Here is a 16,426-nt window from a genome sequence, read left to right on the forward strand (position 1 = left end):
CATTTAACATAATACTTATGTTTAAATAGGCAAAATGCATTGTGTAGTAATAAATGTGCTTGCTAACATCTTAGGTGAGTGCTGCCCAGTATGTGACACCTGTACCTACAACCAGCGTATATATGGCAATGGTCAGGACTTTACTGACCCTGACAATCCCTGCCAGAGCTGCCGCTGCCAGGTGAGAACGTGCGTCAACATTACAGCTACTTCACTCTTGTAATAAATTAGCAGAATTAACTTTAGTTAGATGTGTAATGTGATTACTCTAATAGTATTTATATTTCTTAGCATCCAGAATATCTGTCTGTTATAATTTGAATATTTAGGTGCAATAGTTAAAATGGATCTGCTTTATCTGAAAACTAAATTATAAAAAAAAATTGCAAAATCACATGATTCTAAAACTGTCTTTCAGTGGTTTATAGTTTCTCAAACATTAAACAAAATATTTCCTCCCACATGTCCAGTGTGCTGAAGATGCGGCTCTGAGACAATGTCTGCATGTCCACATGTCATTCTACTATCCAAACATTTACATATCATGCACTAAAATAATTTTTCACATTAACGTTAGATAAACACCAAAAAAAAAAAATATATGATTTGTCCATTTTCTCTTCTACATTCATTCAAATATATACTTTTAATCAAGACATCTATTGATAGGTTAAAGTGATACTTGATTTACTAAAACTGGTGCAAACAGGATCTGGTACAGCTGTGCATAGTAATCAGCTTCTAAATTCAGCTTGTTCAATTAACCACTAGCCGACCAGCTGCTGCAGTTATACTTCGGCAGGTTGGCTCAGCTGGGCAAATCGCCGTAACTATACGTCGCTCCTTTAAGACGTCACAGCAGGCACACGCGCCGCCGCGTGTCCCTAGGGCCAATGCTCGTGCCCGGCAGGCGCGATGACCGCCGGGCACCCGCAATCGCTCGTGACAGAGCGAGAACCGGCATCTGTGTGTGTAAACACACAAATCCCGGTTCTCTCAGGGTAGAGGAGACCAATTGTGTGTTCCTACTAAGTAGGAACACCGATCGGTCTCCTCCTCTAGTCAGTCCCATCCCCCCTATGGTTAGAACACACCCAGGGAACACAGTTAACCCCTTGATTGTCCCCTGGTGTTAACCCCTTCCCTGCCAGTGTCATTTATACAGTAATCAATGGCAATTTTTAGCTCTGACCGCTGTATAAATGTCAGTGGTCCCAAAATAGTGTCAAAAGTGTCCGGTCTGTCCACCGCAATGTCACAGTCCTGATAAAAATTGCGGATCACCGCCATTACTAGTAAACAATAAAAAATAAAAATGACATAAATCTATCGCCTATTTTGTAGATGTTATAACTATTGCGCAAACCAATCAATATACGTTTATTGTGATTTTTTTTACCAAAAATATTTAGAAGAATACATATCGGCCTAAACTGAGAAAAAAACGTGTGTTTTTTTTGTTTTTTTGTTTTTCTTATTGGGATATTTATTATTATTTAAACTACAAAATATTGTGTTTTTTGCAAAATTGTCGCTCTTTTTTTTTTTTTTTTATAACGCAAAAAATGAAAAAACGCAGAGGTGATCAAATACCACCAAAAGAAAGCTCTATTTGTTGGGAAAAAAAAGGACATACATTTTGTTTGGGTACAACGTTGCATGACCACGCAATTGTCAGTTAAAGCGACGCAGTGCCGTATCGCAAAAAATGGCCTGGTCAGGAACGGGGCAAATCCTTCCGGGCTGAAGTGGTTAAGCTTTGACAATAAAACCTGGAAGCTGATTGGTTATTAAGCACAGCTGCACCTGATTCTGTGTGCACCAGTTTTAGTAATTCTCCCCCTTTATTTTAACTGGCACATCTATATATGACATGTTCTTTTGTGTATTTATATTTTATGGGATATAGCAGGCAAAAGTTAGAACTGTTGTCATGTTTTTATTTCAGATCAAAGAATGAATCTTCCCCGCACACATACTGTACATTAGGGTTGCCAACTCATCCCTTTAAAACTAAACACATATGAATTACACAGGTTCTGTGGCTGATTAGGATGCTAATTAAACTCACTTGGTAACTTATCTGCATGAAATAGACCTCAGAACCTGTGTAATTCATATGTGTTCGGGTTTAAAGGGATGAGGTAGCAACCCTACTGTACATGTGCTTGGTGGCGGTACCACAACAGGTTAGAGAAAAGACGAATGGGCAGTGCATACAAGTTCCAGTATATTCATTTTAATCAATGAAGCGTGCATTTAGGCTTGACATGCCTGTTTGAAAATAATGACTTTGAGGAAATTTGTATATTCTGGCCATTCACCTTTTTCCATTTTTTTTTTTTTTTTTTGCGGTCTTGGATTGTTTTGGTGAGACCTGTTCTCACTTTCTGTTCCTGTGACACCAGAAATGAGGGGAATAGGTGTCACTGGGATAGGAAGACGCTGAGAGCAATAAAAATCCAGCAAGAGGTTCTAACCCTTCCCTGCACCACTAACATTTTTGGGTTTCTTTTCTCTGTCTTTTTCTCCATTGGAGAGAGATCTCACTTCCTCTCACCACATGAATAAAAACGCTGACAGTGATTCTAACCTGTACTTTCTTTGTCTAACGCTAATGCCGCGTACACACGATCAGACTTCTCGTCGGAAAAAGATATGACGGCTTTTCCGTCAGGATTCCGCTCAAGTTTGCCTTGCATACACACGGTCACACAAAAGTTCTCTGAACTTTCGACCGTCAAGAACGCGGTGACGTACAACACTACGACGAGCCGAGAAAATGAAGTTCAATGGTTCCGAGCACGCGTCAATATTTTGCACTTTGGAATTGCCACAGACGATCGCATTTTCGGATAGGAACTTTTCCCAACCGAAAAATTAAAAACATGCTCTCAATCTTTTGCTGGCTGGAATTTGGCCAGCAAAAGTCCGATGGAGCATACACGCGGTCGCATTTTCCGACAAAAAACTCTCATCGGTCTTTTGTGGGCCGAAATTCTGATCGTGTGTACGCGGCATTAGAAAATGTTTTGGGTGGGATTGGGCTCTAAAGTTGGACTCCAGGCATACAGCTAAATATGCTGCTGAAATACATATAAGCAGAACATTTTTTTCTCAGAGGATACTGTAGGTGCAGCTAATCTTCTGAATCACCCCTTGCCTCCATCCCTTCGGGCACTGTCCCTTGGTTTTACCCCTACCCAACTCCCAGTGCCACCATTTTTAGAGAATACAAAACCTAGTATCATTTTGTGGAATTTGTATGGAATAGATTCATGAAAACAAAAGCAGTAAAAAATATTTTCTGCAGCCAGCAACAATATACCCCCCCCCCCAGCAAAAATACACCCCCCTCGCAAAAAAAAAAACCCACCAGCAACAAAAGATCTCCCAGCAGCCAGCATCAATAGACCTGACCCTTCCCTCAACAGTAGGTCTCCCCCAGCAACAAAAGACCACCAAGCAACAGGATTCTTCAAGAGCAACAATAGATCCACCTGAAACAATAGACCCCCAGGGACAATAGATCCCCAACAGCAACAAATGATCCCCCAGTAGCCGGCATCAATAGTCCCTCCAGCACACCTCATCTCCCCTTGCCATACATACATTCAGTGCTGGAGGTGCCGGAACTGCATTCCCCCGCATTCCCACTGAAAAAATGTCCTGCATATAAGGGAGGTGTTTTACCTGCAAAAAGATTTGTATTTGAGCTCTTGCACATGGCTGTACTTTAGGGCATACGGCTGAACAGCATATTCTATAATGTATAGCGGTAGGCAAAATTATGCTGCAGCTTTGGCTCTTGGGTGCTACAACAAACAGGAGTATTTTACTCTCTACAGCTGTATGAGGTAATGTGAGACTGTGTGCAAGAGCTTTTTCTGTCCATCTAATGCTGAGGTATACACAGCCCTACCTGCTAGTAGAGCCAAGCTTGACAATGGATCTGACTTTTCTCCACTGCAGTTAAGCATACCTCCCAACTTTTGGATTGGACAAAGAGGGACAATTTGTAAAGGGGAGGAATTCAGCTTGCCGAGTGAGTGTGGCCAGTGGGCGTGGCCGTATTGTGTGGCTTTTAAGTACACTGGCAAAACCAAATGCTTGCAGAGAATACAGTGAAAAACAACACACAGTAAACACATTTCTCATGGAATAATTGGAGAACCTTATTGGATACTGATTGGATTTTTCCGCTGACTACTGTGACACCTGTTCAGGAGAGTGCATAATGCATCATCTTTAGGGCTCAGGATACTGCACAGAGTGCAGGGGTCTGGAGTGTGTGGTGCATAAAGAGTAGGGGTGCATAACATACAGAGTGCAGGGGTCAGTACAGACTACCTCCTCAGTATACACCCCTAGTACAGACCACCTCCTGGGTATAGACCTTCCAATACAGATTATCTCCTCTCCTCAATAAAGGCCATCTTCTTAGTTCAGACCTCCAGTACAGCCACCTCCTCAGTATAGGCTACCAGTGCAGACCACCTCCTCAGTACAGACCACCTCCTCTCCCCAATACAGGCCACCTTCTTAGTACAGACCCCTAGTACAGACCATCTTCTTAGTACAGGCCACCAGAACAGACAACCTCCTTACTACAGACTCCCAGTGCAGACCATCTCCTCAGTACAGACCACCTCCTTGGTGTGATCCCAGTGCAGACCCCCTCCTCAGTACAGACCCCCTCCTAAATACAGACCACCTCCTTAGTATGACCCCCAGTGCAGACCCCCACCTCTGTACAGGCCCCCTCCTCAGTAAAGACCACCAGAACAGACCACCTCCACAGTACAGACCCCCAGTGCAGACAATCTCCTAAATACAGACCACCTCCTCAGTAAAGACCCCCAGTGTAGACAATCTCCTCAATACAGACCACCTCCTCAGTAAAGACCCCCAGTGCAGACCATCTCCTCAGTACAGACCACCTCCTCAGTACAGAACCCCAGTGCAGACTATCTCCTCAGTACAGACCGCCTCCTTGGTACAGACCCCCTCCTCAGTACAGACCCCCAGTGCAGACCATCTCCTCAGTACAGACCCCCTACTCAGTACAGACCACCCCCTCAGTAAGACCCCCAGTGCACACCCCTCCTAAGTACAGACCACCTGAACAGACCAATTCCTCGGAACAGACCCCTTGTATAGACCACCTCCTCAGTACAGACCCCCAGTACAGACCACCTCCTCTCCTCAGTACAGGCCACCTTCTTAGTACAGACCCCCAGTACAGAGCAACTCCTCAGTACAGACTCCCAGTACAGACCACCTCCTCTACTCAGTACAAGCCACCTTCTTAGTTCAGATCCCCAGTACAGACCAGCTCCTCAATACAGACCTTGTCCTCAGTAAAGACCACCTCCTTAGTACAGACCACCAGAACAGACCACCTCCTCAGTACAGACCACCTCCTCTCCTCAGTAAAGCCACCTTCTTAGTACAGATACCCAATACAGACCACCTCCTCAGTAAAGACACCAAGTGCAGACAATCTCCTCAGTACAGACCCCCAGTGCAGACCATCTCCTGAGTACAGACCGCCTCCTCGGTACAGACTACCTCCTCAGTAAGACCCCCAGTGCAGACCCCCTCCTCAGTACAGACCCCCAGTGCAGACCATCTACTCAGTACAGACCACCTCATCTCCTCAGTATAGGCCACCTTCTTAGTACAGACCCCCAGTACAAACCAACTCCTCAGTACAGACCCCCAGTACAGACCACCTTCTCTACTCAGTACAGGCCACCTTCTTAGTTCAGATCCCCAGTACAGACCAGCTCCTCAATACAGACCTTCTCCTCAGTAAAGACCACCTCCTTAGTACAGACCACCAGAACAGACCACCTCCTCAGTACAGACCCCCAGTACAGACCACCTCCTCTCCTCAGTAAAGCCACCTTCTTAGTACAGATACTCAATACAGACCACCTCCTCAGTACAGATAACCTCCTCAGAGCAGACCACCTTTTCAGAATGGATCCTCAATACAGACCCCCAGACCAACTCCAGCACAGGCCCCTTCTCCCTTTAACTCTGAATAGGGTGATTTGCTTCCCTAGGTCAAAAGGGAGCAGTGCCACATCCAATAATTACATATATATGAGAAAAGGAAATTCCCCTGGGTGGACTTTACCGGCACTTGCTAACAAATATTTAAGTAGTAAGTACATGTAGCAGAATATAAATAGTAAAAAGATTTTTATTTTGACATAACATAGATTAAAAACATACTATATCATACATTCGACAGAGCATATTACAGGAACAATAAATTTCAGTATTGTTACCAAACAATTAATTGTACGAGGGCTCTTTTTCACACCCAATGCGTTTCTGAATAAATAATGTTTTTGTCCTTCAGGGATGAAGCAGAAAAGAGCAATTCGTCTAAAGTGATTGAAATGTAACATAATAAGTGAATTATCATGGCATGTAAATATAAATATGTTTAGTCAATCTATGTTTAGGTAATGGGTCACTCACTTATAATATGTTTCGTTGAATTACTTTAAAATTCCAAAATTGGAATAGCATTGGGCATTGTTGCTGGTATAGTTATAATCATTGGAACGTCATGGTTATCACTGGTTGGCATTACTTGTTGATAGTCCCATTTAATGGGGCATGAAATCTCACCTACCCCCGTCCCTCCCGGATGCGTGCAGGCCAGAGCAATGTACTGAGGCAAGAGGAGAGGAGACCCCTAAAAGTAAAACAATGTAGATAGAATGAGTATTTATACGCATATATTGGACAAAAGTTCACAAATTGGGTATACATAATGTCTCATAAAATGAGTAATATTTACTACTATGTAGAGATCATGTGTCTACAAATTAATGATTTTGATTAATGATACAAATTTTTATGAGACATTATGTATACCCAATTTGTGAACTTTTGTCCAATATATGCATATAAATACTAATTCTATCTACATTGTTTTACTTTTAGGGGTCTCCTCTCCTCTTGCCTCAGTACATTGCTCTGGCCTGCACGTATCCGGGCGGGACGGGGGTAGGTGAGATTTCATGCCCCATTAAATGGGACTATCAACAAGTAATGCCAACCAGTGATAACCATGATGTTCCAATGATTATAACTATACCAGCAACAATGCCCAATGCTATTCCAATTTTGGAATTTTAAAGTAATTCAACGAGACATATTATAAGTGGAACCTAAACATAGATTGACTAAACATATTTATATTTACATGCCATGATAATTCACTTATTATGTTACATTTCAATCACTTTAGACGAATTGCTCTTTTCTGCTTCATCCCTGAAAAAGGACAAAAACATTATTTATTCCGAAACGCGTTGGATGTGAAAAAGAGGCCTCGTACAATTAATTGTTTGGTAACAATACTGAAATTTATTGTTCCTGTAATATGCTCCGTCGAATGTATGATATAGTATGTTTTTAATCTATGTTATGTCAAAATAAAAATCTTTTTACTATTTATATTCTGCTACATGTACTTACTACTTAAATATTTGTTAGCAAGTGCCGGTAAAGTCCACCCAGGGGAATTTCCTTTTCTCATATATTCTCCCTTTAACTCACTCACTAGTTGCTGGAGATCTTACAGTATGTGTAGCGGCAGTAAGATGTGACAGGAATGGAGTGGTATCCCTCCGCTTTGCAAATGAATGAGCCACAGACAGGATTTGCGCATGAAGGAGCCACTATAGCTCTTTCATATGCAAACCCAGTGAGGTCATTTATATGCAAAAAACAAGCCGCCGATCGTATTCATATGTAAATCGTGTGATGATTTGCATATCAATGCATTGTCATTGTGAGCACAATGTACAGGGGCAGAGACTTTGCTGGACTCAGCCCCTGCACACTGGACAGCGGGGCCCTGCTCAAAAGGTGGGATAGTCTGGCACAGTCCGAGACTGTTGGGAGGTATGGTTAAGCAATACATCTAGGTCTCCTCCTGACCCCAGCCTTGGACAGCCAGGACATTGATGAGTCATTCCTCTGTTCACTATATTCTAGCCTCCTGTCAAAATATTCCTTGCCAGTTCATGTCTGCTGCAGCACAACTTTTTGACTCCTAGGGCTGTTCTTGCTGTTCTTGCTTCTCCCAGTCTGAGCTCTGCTGTACAGGGGATTACAGGATGCTAAAAGCAAGTCAAAGTTAGGTACTTACAGTAGTTATATCTTCGGCTTAAAAAAGGTAAAACATGTACAGGTTAAATGTATCAATTACAAACTGATATTATTGTGTATAATTCTTAATGTGTTTGAAAGGTTATAGAATATTGAAATCTCTAACACTCTTACTTGTGCATAGGATGGTACAGTCCAGTGTACTCCCATTGTATGCCCATCTGTGTCATGCTCTAGACCAGAAAAAAAACCCGGCCACTGCTGTGCCACGTGCCCTGGTAAGACATCTATTTTACTGGTTAATATAAATATGCCATGTGGTCAATTGTATTTATTTTTAACACTCTGTATGTACTTCTTCCATGTAAACTTGTTGGTTACATTGCTCAGACTGCATATACTATGAGAATACGTTTTTGGATGGACAACAGTTCACAAACCCAGATAACAAGTGTCAGGAATGTGGATGCCAGGGTGGGCAAGTGACATGTGCAGACAGAGGGTGCCCAGGACCACAGTGTTCATATCCATTGCCAGGAACCTGCTGCAACAACAACTGTAATGGTAAGATTGGTGTATATCAGGGCTGGGAGGTCAATGATCACTGGAGACTATAGAGAGTGGTCAGAAAAGAGTATGAAATTGTGCAAACCAGTTGACCAGAAAAAAAATGTACCTACAGTCTCTGACCTTTCCAGGAGTTACAGGTGACATTTCCTGGGAGCTTAAGTTCGGTGACAATGCACTCTTGCAATGGACTAAAGTGCATTCTTGCGAGGTTTCAAGCTTCTAGCTCCTCTGGAAGGCTTGGTGACATCCCCAATGCCTCCTGGAAGTGTAGGAGGCAGAGGTTGGGGTAAATGTTTTTTTTTTTTGGGTGAATGATTTGTTTACAAACTTTGGCTTTTTATATTTGCATTGGAAGACTGTGGATAGGGCTGGGTGTCACTCTAGGGAAGGGTGTTGGTTATGGAGTGGGTTAGGAGACTCTGCAGCTGACTTGGTGGCCCTTTAGGGAATGAGGTTTCTGGAGGGGGCAGGGGAGCACTGTGGGCCCTTTTGGAGGTTAGAAACACCATGGGGGACTGGAGAGTCTGCAGCAGGCTAGGTGGCACTGTGGGAAGTTGAGGGGCACTATGTGAGCTATGACGCACTGTGGTATGTTAGGGATCTGCAGCTAGTTGAAGTGAAAGGAGATGGAAGGAAATGGCCAGGGGGTGGGCCATGGCCCGGTGGTTGAAAATCATTGCTATAGAGCAGGGTTCTCCAAATTATGGCTCTCCAGTTGTTCATTAGGGCATTAGGGCATTTACATTGTATGACGTTCATGTACACAGTTGTTTGTTTTTGTTTTTCATGTGACACTTGTTGTGCACTCTTGTCATGTGTAGATTTCACGTGTATTTTATTCTATATTATTAAAGATATTTTTTATACAATATTGAGTGGATGGTCCGTCAAAGTCCCATCTGAGGGGGTGTTTTTTCCTTTGTTCCTATGTACAAGGATGGGACCATCACACTCCATGTGGCATGATGGGAGCCTCTCTCTTTTTTCCCTGTAGGGAATGAGGTTTCTGGAGGGGGCAGGGGAGCACTGTGGGCCCTTTTGGAGGTTAGAAACACCATGGGGGACTGGAGAGTCTGCAGCAGGCTAGGTGGCACTGTGGGAAGTTGAGGGGCACTATGGGAGCTATGAGGCACTGTGGTAGGTTAGGGATCTGCAGCTAGTTGGAGTGAAAGGAGATGGAAGGAAATGGCCAGGGGGTGGGCCATGGCCCGGTGGTTGAAAATCATTGCTATAGAGCAGGGTTCTCCAAATTATGGCTCTCCAGTTGTTCAGGAACTAAAATTCCCATCATGCCTAGTCATGTTTGTGAATGCCAGAGTTTTACAATGCCTCATGGGACGTGTAGTTCCGCAACAGCTAGAGGGCCATAGTTTGGAGATCCCTGCTATAGAGCATGTAACCCTACACATGTATATTTTATACACAATCTTGTATGTCTTAGGAAATATGCCAACAAAAAGGCCTGCAAAAAGCGCACACGCCATTAGCAGTTACAAAGAAAATAAAGTTAAGAGCTTCCTGTGTTTGGGCCGTAGATGATGGAAATGGGTATGACATTCATAAATACGGTTTGATTTTTCTTACAATGCCATCTATTAAATAAAAAGGAAATCACTATGGAAAGTTTTAGGGCCTGTGTTGAAAGGCGTTGGGTTTGTGTTGATGGAATCAGTTTGAAATCAGTTTGAGACACTTTAGAATTCATTAACAGATGCTTTTGACTTGCAGTTGGTCTGCTTCTGACCTGCAATTAACCTGCACTTCCATAGGAATACAAAACCTGTTTAAAGCAAACAAAAGCCCTTCAAACAAGGTTCTTAGGGGTGTTGTAAGAGAAGGGAATTACAATGCAATTTTAAGACATGTTACTGACTGTAGATTGTTATGTGGCATTTCTTGTCTTGTACAGGTTGTAATTACGCTGGAAAGGAATATCCCAATGGTGCCGATTTTCCACATCCCACAGACATGTGCAGACAATGTCACTGCATTGTGAGTACTAACTTAAGGTGCTTTATGGCAATGGGTGGTTGGACATATAGGCACAATCTGATCACCAAAAGACCTTTCATATAAATCACCTTTCCACAAGCATGCACGTTTAAATTGCCTGAAGGAAGGACATACTGTACAGAAAAACCCCCAGAACAGGCCCAACCTAGGGGAAAATCAGTGGTTGACCAGGGAAACCCAATTAAGCTAATTCTTTTCCCTGAAAGTCTTGGCCAGAGGATATCTGGCAAGGTTAGGGAGTGGATATAAATGTGATTGTACTCCAACTGTATACAGCTGGATAAAGTTAAATCCATACAATAAATGTAGGACCCTTTTTCTGTAATGCAAGCCACTCTGTAGTGTTTCCTTAGTAATTATTTTAATATTTTAATATTAAACTGTTTAATGGGCTAATTTTTTTGCCTCCCCTGGTAACCCCCCCCCCCCCCCCCCTCTCTTCAACATGCTGTGTCTCTGGGCTTCTCTATGTAATTCAGGCAGATAATGGCTGGTGGGTAGGGCCTGGAAGGTTGCCCTACATGGCTTCCTGAAAACATCACAGCATCCTGCTTCAGTACTACTCTCAAGAGCCTTCAGCCCTGATGCAAGCAGTGAGCTCCTGGGAGATGTTACACAAATATCAAAATGCTTTAAGGGGAGATGTCAGTCTGGTGGTGTGAGTTTTTCTATACAAATTGCATTGAAATCAGAGTAAGCACTTTTAGTACAGCAGAGAAGCCTGCACAACTGTGCAAGACTGAAGGTGAAACTGAAGTTCAGATTTAGCCTCCAGAACTCTGTGACTGTTTGTTTTTCCATGTGAGCTTCTCATTTAACTGTCTTATCATCCCACTCATTTTATTTTTAGTTTAGAGATATACAATATCTTATTCAGTTTTCATTTTTTTCTCTGTATATCTGTAGATGACTCAGTGTTTCCTCTCTTTTATGAAATGATTAATCATGAATGACAAAACTGTGTGTCTGTCTACAGAATGGTAACGTGCAGTGTCTAACAAAGCGATGCCCTCCGCTTGCTTGTAGTGAGCCATACCCTGTGCCAGGAGAATGCTGCCCTCAGTGCCCAGGTAATAACATTCATGGAGGTAGGCCAGTTAATGTTAGAGTGGTTGTAAACCTTTCATATACCCAGTGAAGTGACTGGCCTCAGGTGATACATAGAGATGAGACAAATCCTCCTACATAAGCTGTACCTGTTTATCTGCAGCTCCTTCTCCTTGACAGCCTCCTAAGACATACAGTTTACTCAGCATTTCTAAGCTACAAAAGGCAGGGGGCGGAGATCTGACATTACACACAGCACAGCATAGAGAACAAAGCTGAGTGTAATTTGAGGCCTGAGTGGAGGGAATAGACACACCCACCTCTACGCAGTCACATAGGGAAACATGCACAGATGAGGCTGTCAATCATCTTCTGTGTACTGGTGGGGGGGCATTCCCTCAGGATTCTGTGGTGTAAGCATGTAGGCAGGTGCAGTCTACTTTCTCCACTGCAGGTGGTGCTCTTCTGTTGTTGGAGAGTTGCCGACCCATGGATGTTGCCAACCCATGTGACTTAAACAGCCATCTTGGATCAGTCAGAGCCTATTTAACCTCCCTAGAGGTAATCCCGAGTGTGGCTTGGGGTGAATTTTCATTACCAAAAGTGGTAACCCCCAGCCACACTTGGGGTTGCATCGCAGGATCCAGGCAAAGTTACTTACCTTGTCCCCAGGATCCTGCAATGTCTCCCTGCTGTGTGTGCGGGCTATGTCCTCCGCTTGATCTATAACTGTGCTGGACTCCTTCCCTGCGAGCGTCACGACGCACGGGGATGGAGCCCGGCGCCAAATTCAAAAAGTGTAAAAAGCATAATTCATACAGTAAACTATAATCTTACAGATTACATTACTGTATCAAATAATTTCACATCCCTTTTGACCCTAGTGCTTTGTCCAGTGCCCTGCATGCAGTTTTATATGATATATACTGTTCTTTCTGCTTGGAAACTTGAGATTGTCCATAGCAACCAAAACGTGTCCTTTTACATCAAAAGCGGTTTTAGACCAGCTAGAAAACAGCAATAGTAAATTAGAATTACTTGCAGAATTGATCGATAGTGATTAGTGGGGAAATTCATCATCAAACACTGAAAGTAACGACAGCGACAATTCTGCAACTGAGCAAATTTCAGTGTTTTTGATTTGACGACATTATTGAATACATTTTATTATTATTATATTATTATTTGTTATAATTATTTATAGTTATTTATTATATTATAATTTATGATTTTGTGTTTCAAACTTTATCATACCCAGGATGTCTACTAGACTCTTGTTTGAACAGATTTAAGTGAGTTATTCCTAAGAATTACAGGCCTACAATATAAAATGGCAAATTTCCACGCAAAACAATTGTACCGCTTTCAGCATCAAAAATCAGACATAACCATACCGCCAGGGAGGTTAAGGTCCTGGCTTCCAGATTTTGCATGCATTTTGCGAATTGGTAGAGTAGAGACAGGTAACTTACTTGTTAGGAACAGTATTAGTGGCAAGGGAGAGGTTCCTGGCAAGGAGGGACAGCATAAGGTCACATCTCCTTGGACACCTTCCCTCTTGGGCACAAGATGGCCAGGCCACATGCTAATCTCTTTACAGACACTGTTAATTCAGCTGATACCCGCTCTCTTCACATTACTGGAAACCGTGAGTGCACCTGGCTGGGCAGCCTTCCCACCGGGTTTGTTGCTGTGCTATTTCAATACAAAGTTTCCAATGCACCTGTTTGTGTGAACATGTGTCATGCCAACAGCAAAGAGAGCAGATAGGAACCACACTATGTGCTTTGGATTGAGGCAAGTACACACTATCAAGGGATATGCTTTCTTCATTTTTCATTTCAGAGGTTTACAACCACTTTAAGTGGTCCCTACAAGCAGTGCCAGCTCGGTTCTATTTATCCCATGGTACTACTGTAGAACTCAGTGTAAATGGCAAACTGATGTAGAGTTTATTTTAAAATCAGTATCTGTGTGCTTTCTTTTTGTTTTCTCAGTGCCACCAGCAGACTGTCCATATACTGGAATCACATACAGACACATGCAACGTTTCTATGATCCGTCAGACAAATGCCGAGACTGTATCTGTAACAATGGAACTGTAACCTGTCAACGGAAGCCTTGTGCTCCAACACCATGTACACATCCCCTTCAGGGAGACTGCTGCCGTTCCTGTGATGGTAACATTGCATTTTTTTATGATGGTAGCATGTACTCAGTGGCCTCTATACACTGCTTTCTGAATTGTGGAAAAGAATTAAAGGTCAGTGAACATGCAATTTAATGATATCATCTGTGGATCAGGATGAGGAACAAAGCAGAAGAAAAAAAAAAATCTGAAAGTGACATTGGCCAGTTTGTGTCAAAACTAAATTTGTACAAATATTTTAATAGACCAGGTTTAATTCCTTACTAGAGAAGCACACTCGAATGTTTGGTCATGATTTGGAGTGTGTACATGGAGTGGAATGCACTGTGGGCTTGGCATGGCAGTGTTTCACATACAGTATAGGAATCTATTTACTCCTGTATAATTCCTTTTTAGAAAGCCCCAAAGACAATTAAAGCTCTATTGCCTGAAAAAATAAAACATAATGAAAGTGACTCCAGGAGTTCAAAAATGTATATTAGTGGTCCGTGGCAGCTGGTGTGTTCTTCTTTTGGGGGGACGGCAAACAAACACCACCCCCCCGGCGGGGTGGCACTGAAACAGCACCCCCCCCAACCTTGGCGGTCTGTCACTTACCCGCTCATGTGGTGGGGCTGTGGTGTCCTCTCCTGCTCTCCTGGATATGTAGATAATGGGGCCAGATGCATGGATAGGGGAGGCGGCGCCCATGGACGGGCCGCCACTGGATTGAAGGACCATATTGTCTCATAACACTTTGCGGTAACCTTTGTGATACTGCAAATAATGATAGAATAATCTACCTTTTTGAGATTCTAGGATCACTTTCTTCCTGGGCCTGATCCACTGAACATGATGATGCTAATTCACCGCCCAATGACAAGACTGAATGCAGAGAGGTGACATAAAAGGCTGAACCTTGACGATTAATTGCTTAATCAAGAATCAAGTTTACTACATTTCACTTACCTATATCTTATGTGCAGTGTTGAATATGTGTATTAATCATCAAAACTGGCTATACTTAGTTATAATATATATATATATATATATATATATATATATATATATATATATATATATATACACCTATACATATACACAGGCCTTTTTTCCCACAGAATAGATGCAGGAGCTCCCCCCACTTCTTGTCTCCGTCCCCCTACCCACCTCTGAGCAACGTCCCTTGATTCCATCTTGGAGTAATTTTGGTAGGCCAGCCACTCCTGGGAAGGTTCACCACTCTTCCATGTTTCTCTATTTGTGAATAATGGCTCTCACCGTGGTTCTCTGGAGTCCCAACGCCTTAGAAATGGCTTTGTAACCCTTTGCAGACTGTTCTCACCTGTTCTTGAATTTCTTTAAATTGCGGCATGTGTTGCTGTTTGAGATCTTTTAGCATGCTTCAATTTGTCAGACAACTTCTATTTAAGTGATTTCTTGATTCAACAGGTCTGGCAGTAATCAGGCCTGGGTGAAATTTAACTCTGCTTTCCAAAAAATGTGGTTAATCACAATTCATTCATGATTTAGCAAGGGAAAGGGGAGGGGCAGTTATGTTTTCACATAGAGCCAGGCAGATTTGAAGAGGTTTTTTTCCCTTAATAAATTAAATCATCATTTAAAAACTGAATTTTGTATTTACTCTGGTTATCTTTGTATAATATTAAAATTTGCTTGATGATGCTACCTGAATCATTTAAGTGTGACAAATATGCAAAAAAATAAAAAATGAGGAAGGGGGAAAATAATTGTTCTTAGCACTTTATATATATATAAATTCAACTGTATATTTAGCTGTTTGTCTAGAGTTTCTCCTTAATGAAGTGATATTCAATTTAATTAGTTAAATTCTGTTTCTGGCAGTCTAGCCCATATTAGTACAAAAGGAAAAATTTAAAACACAACGTATTAAAACATCTGCTCACTGACAATACTTAAAAGTATGTTTTTATTAACCACAAATATCTTACATATCATGTCATATACCAAGATTGTCCTGGAATGGAATAGCATCATATATTGAAACATATAAACTTTTTTTTTTTTAGGATGTCTTCTGTCTGGAAAAGAACTGGCTAATGGGGAGCAGTTCACCCAGCCTTCAGATCCATGTGCAATGTGTGTTTGCTGGGAAGGTAGCGTCAATTGTCAGCCCAAAACTTGCCCTGTCCTTAATTGTCCATATCCAGCCTCTGGACAATGCTGCAAAGAATGCAAAGGTAAATCATATTACATATATTGTAAAGTTGTGCTTAATCTTTGCAGTAAATTTTGCTCTGACTCCCTCATTTCTTCAGTAAAACTCATATTTTCACACTTTTTTGTCTGTTATCTGCCCTTCTTATTACTAATGTCTCTAATATACCTTTAATTGTTGCTAACCTTAAGCTGACAATACGAATCACTATTTGATCAAATGATTTAACTTTCTATTCCATTCTTTGATGAAATCCCATAGTAGTCAAAGACAAAAAAACGCTGGTTTCCGTTGATTATAAGTAGGTGGGATAGAAATTACCAAAACAG

At 42.1% G+C, this 16,426-nt stretch overlaps 1 protein-coding gene across 1 annotated transcript in view; it reads left to right on the forward strand.

Moving 5' to 3' along the window:
- KCP (kielin cysteine rich BMP regulator) overlaps positions 1-16,426 on the forward strand; it is a 158,048-nt gene that overhangs the window by 102,078 nt on the left and 39,544 nt on the right. Inside the window, exons 25-31 of the mRNA XM_073619328.1 lie at positions 75-181; positions 8,324-8,417; positions 8,530-8,703; positions 10,619-10,701; positions 11,699-11,792; positions 13,767-13,949; positions 15,949-16,119. Of these exons, the coding sequence (XP_073475429.1) occupies positions 75-181; positions 8,324-8,417; positions 8,530-8,703; positions 10,619-10,701; positions 11,699-11,792; positions 13,767-13,949; positions 15,949-16,119 (906 nt within the window). The remainder of the gene's footprint in view (positions 1-74; positions 182-8,323; positions 8,418-8,529; positions 8,704-10,618; positions 10,702-11,698; positions 11,793-13,766; positions 13,950-15,948; positions 16,120-16,426) is intronic.

Source organism: Aquarana catesbeiana, linkage group LG03 (assembly GCF_042186555.1).
Source record: "Aquarana catesbeiana isolate 2022-GZ linkage group LG03, ASM4218655v1, whole genome shotgun sequence".
NCBI lineage: Eukaryota > Metazoa > Chordata > Amphibia > Anura > Ranidae > Aquarana > Aquarana catesbeiana.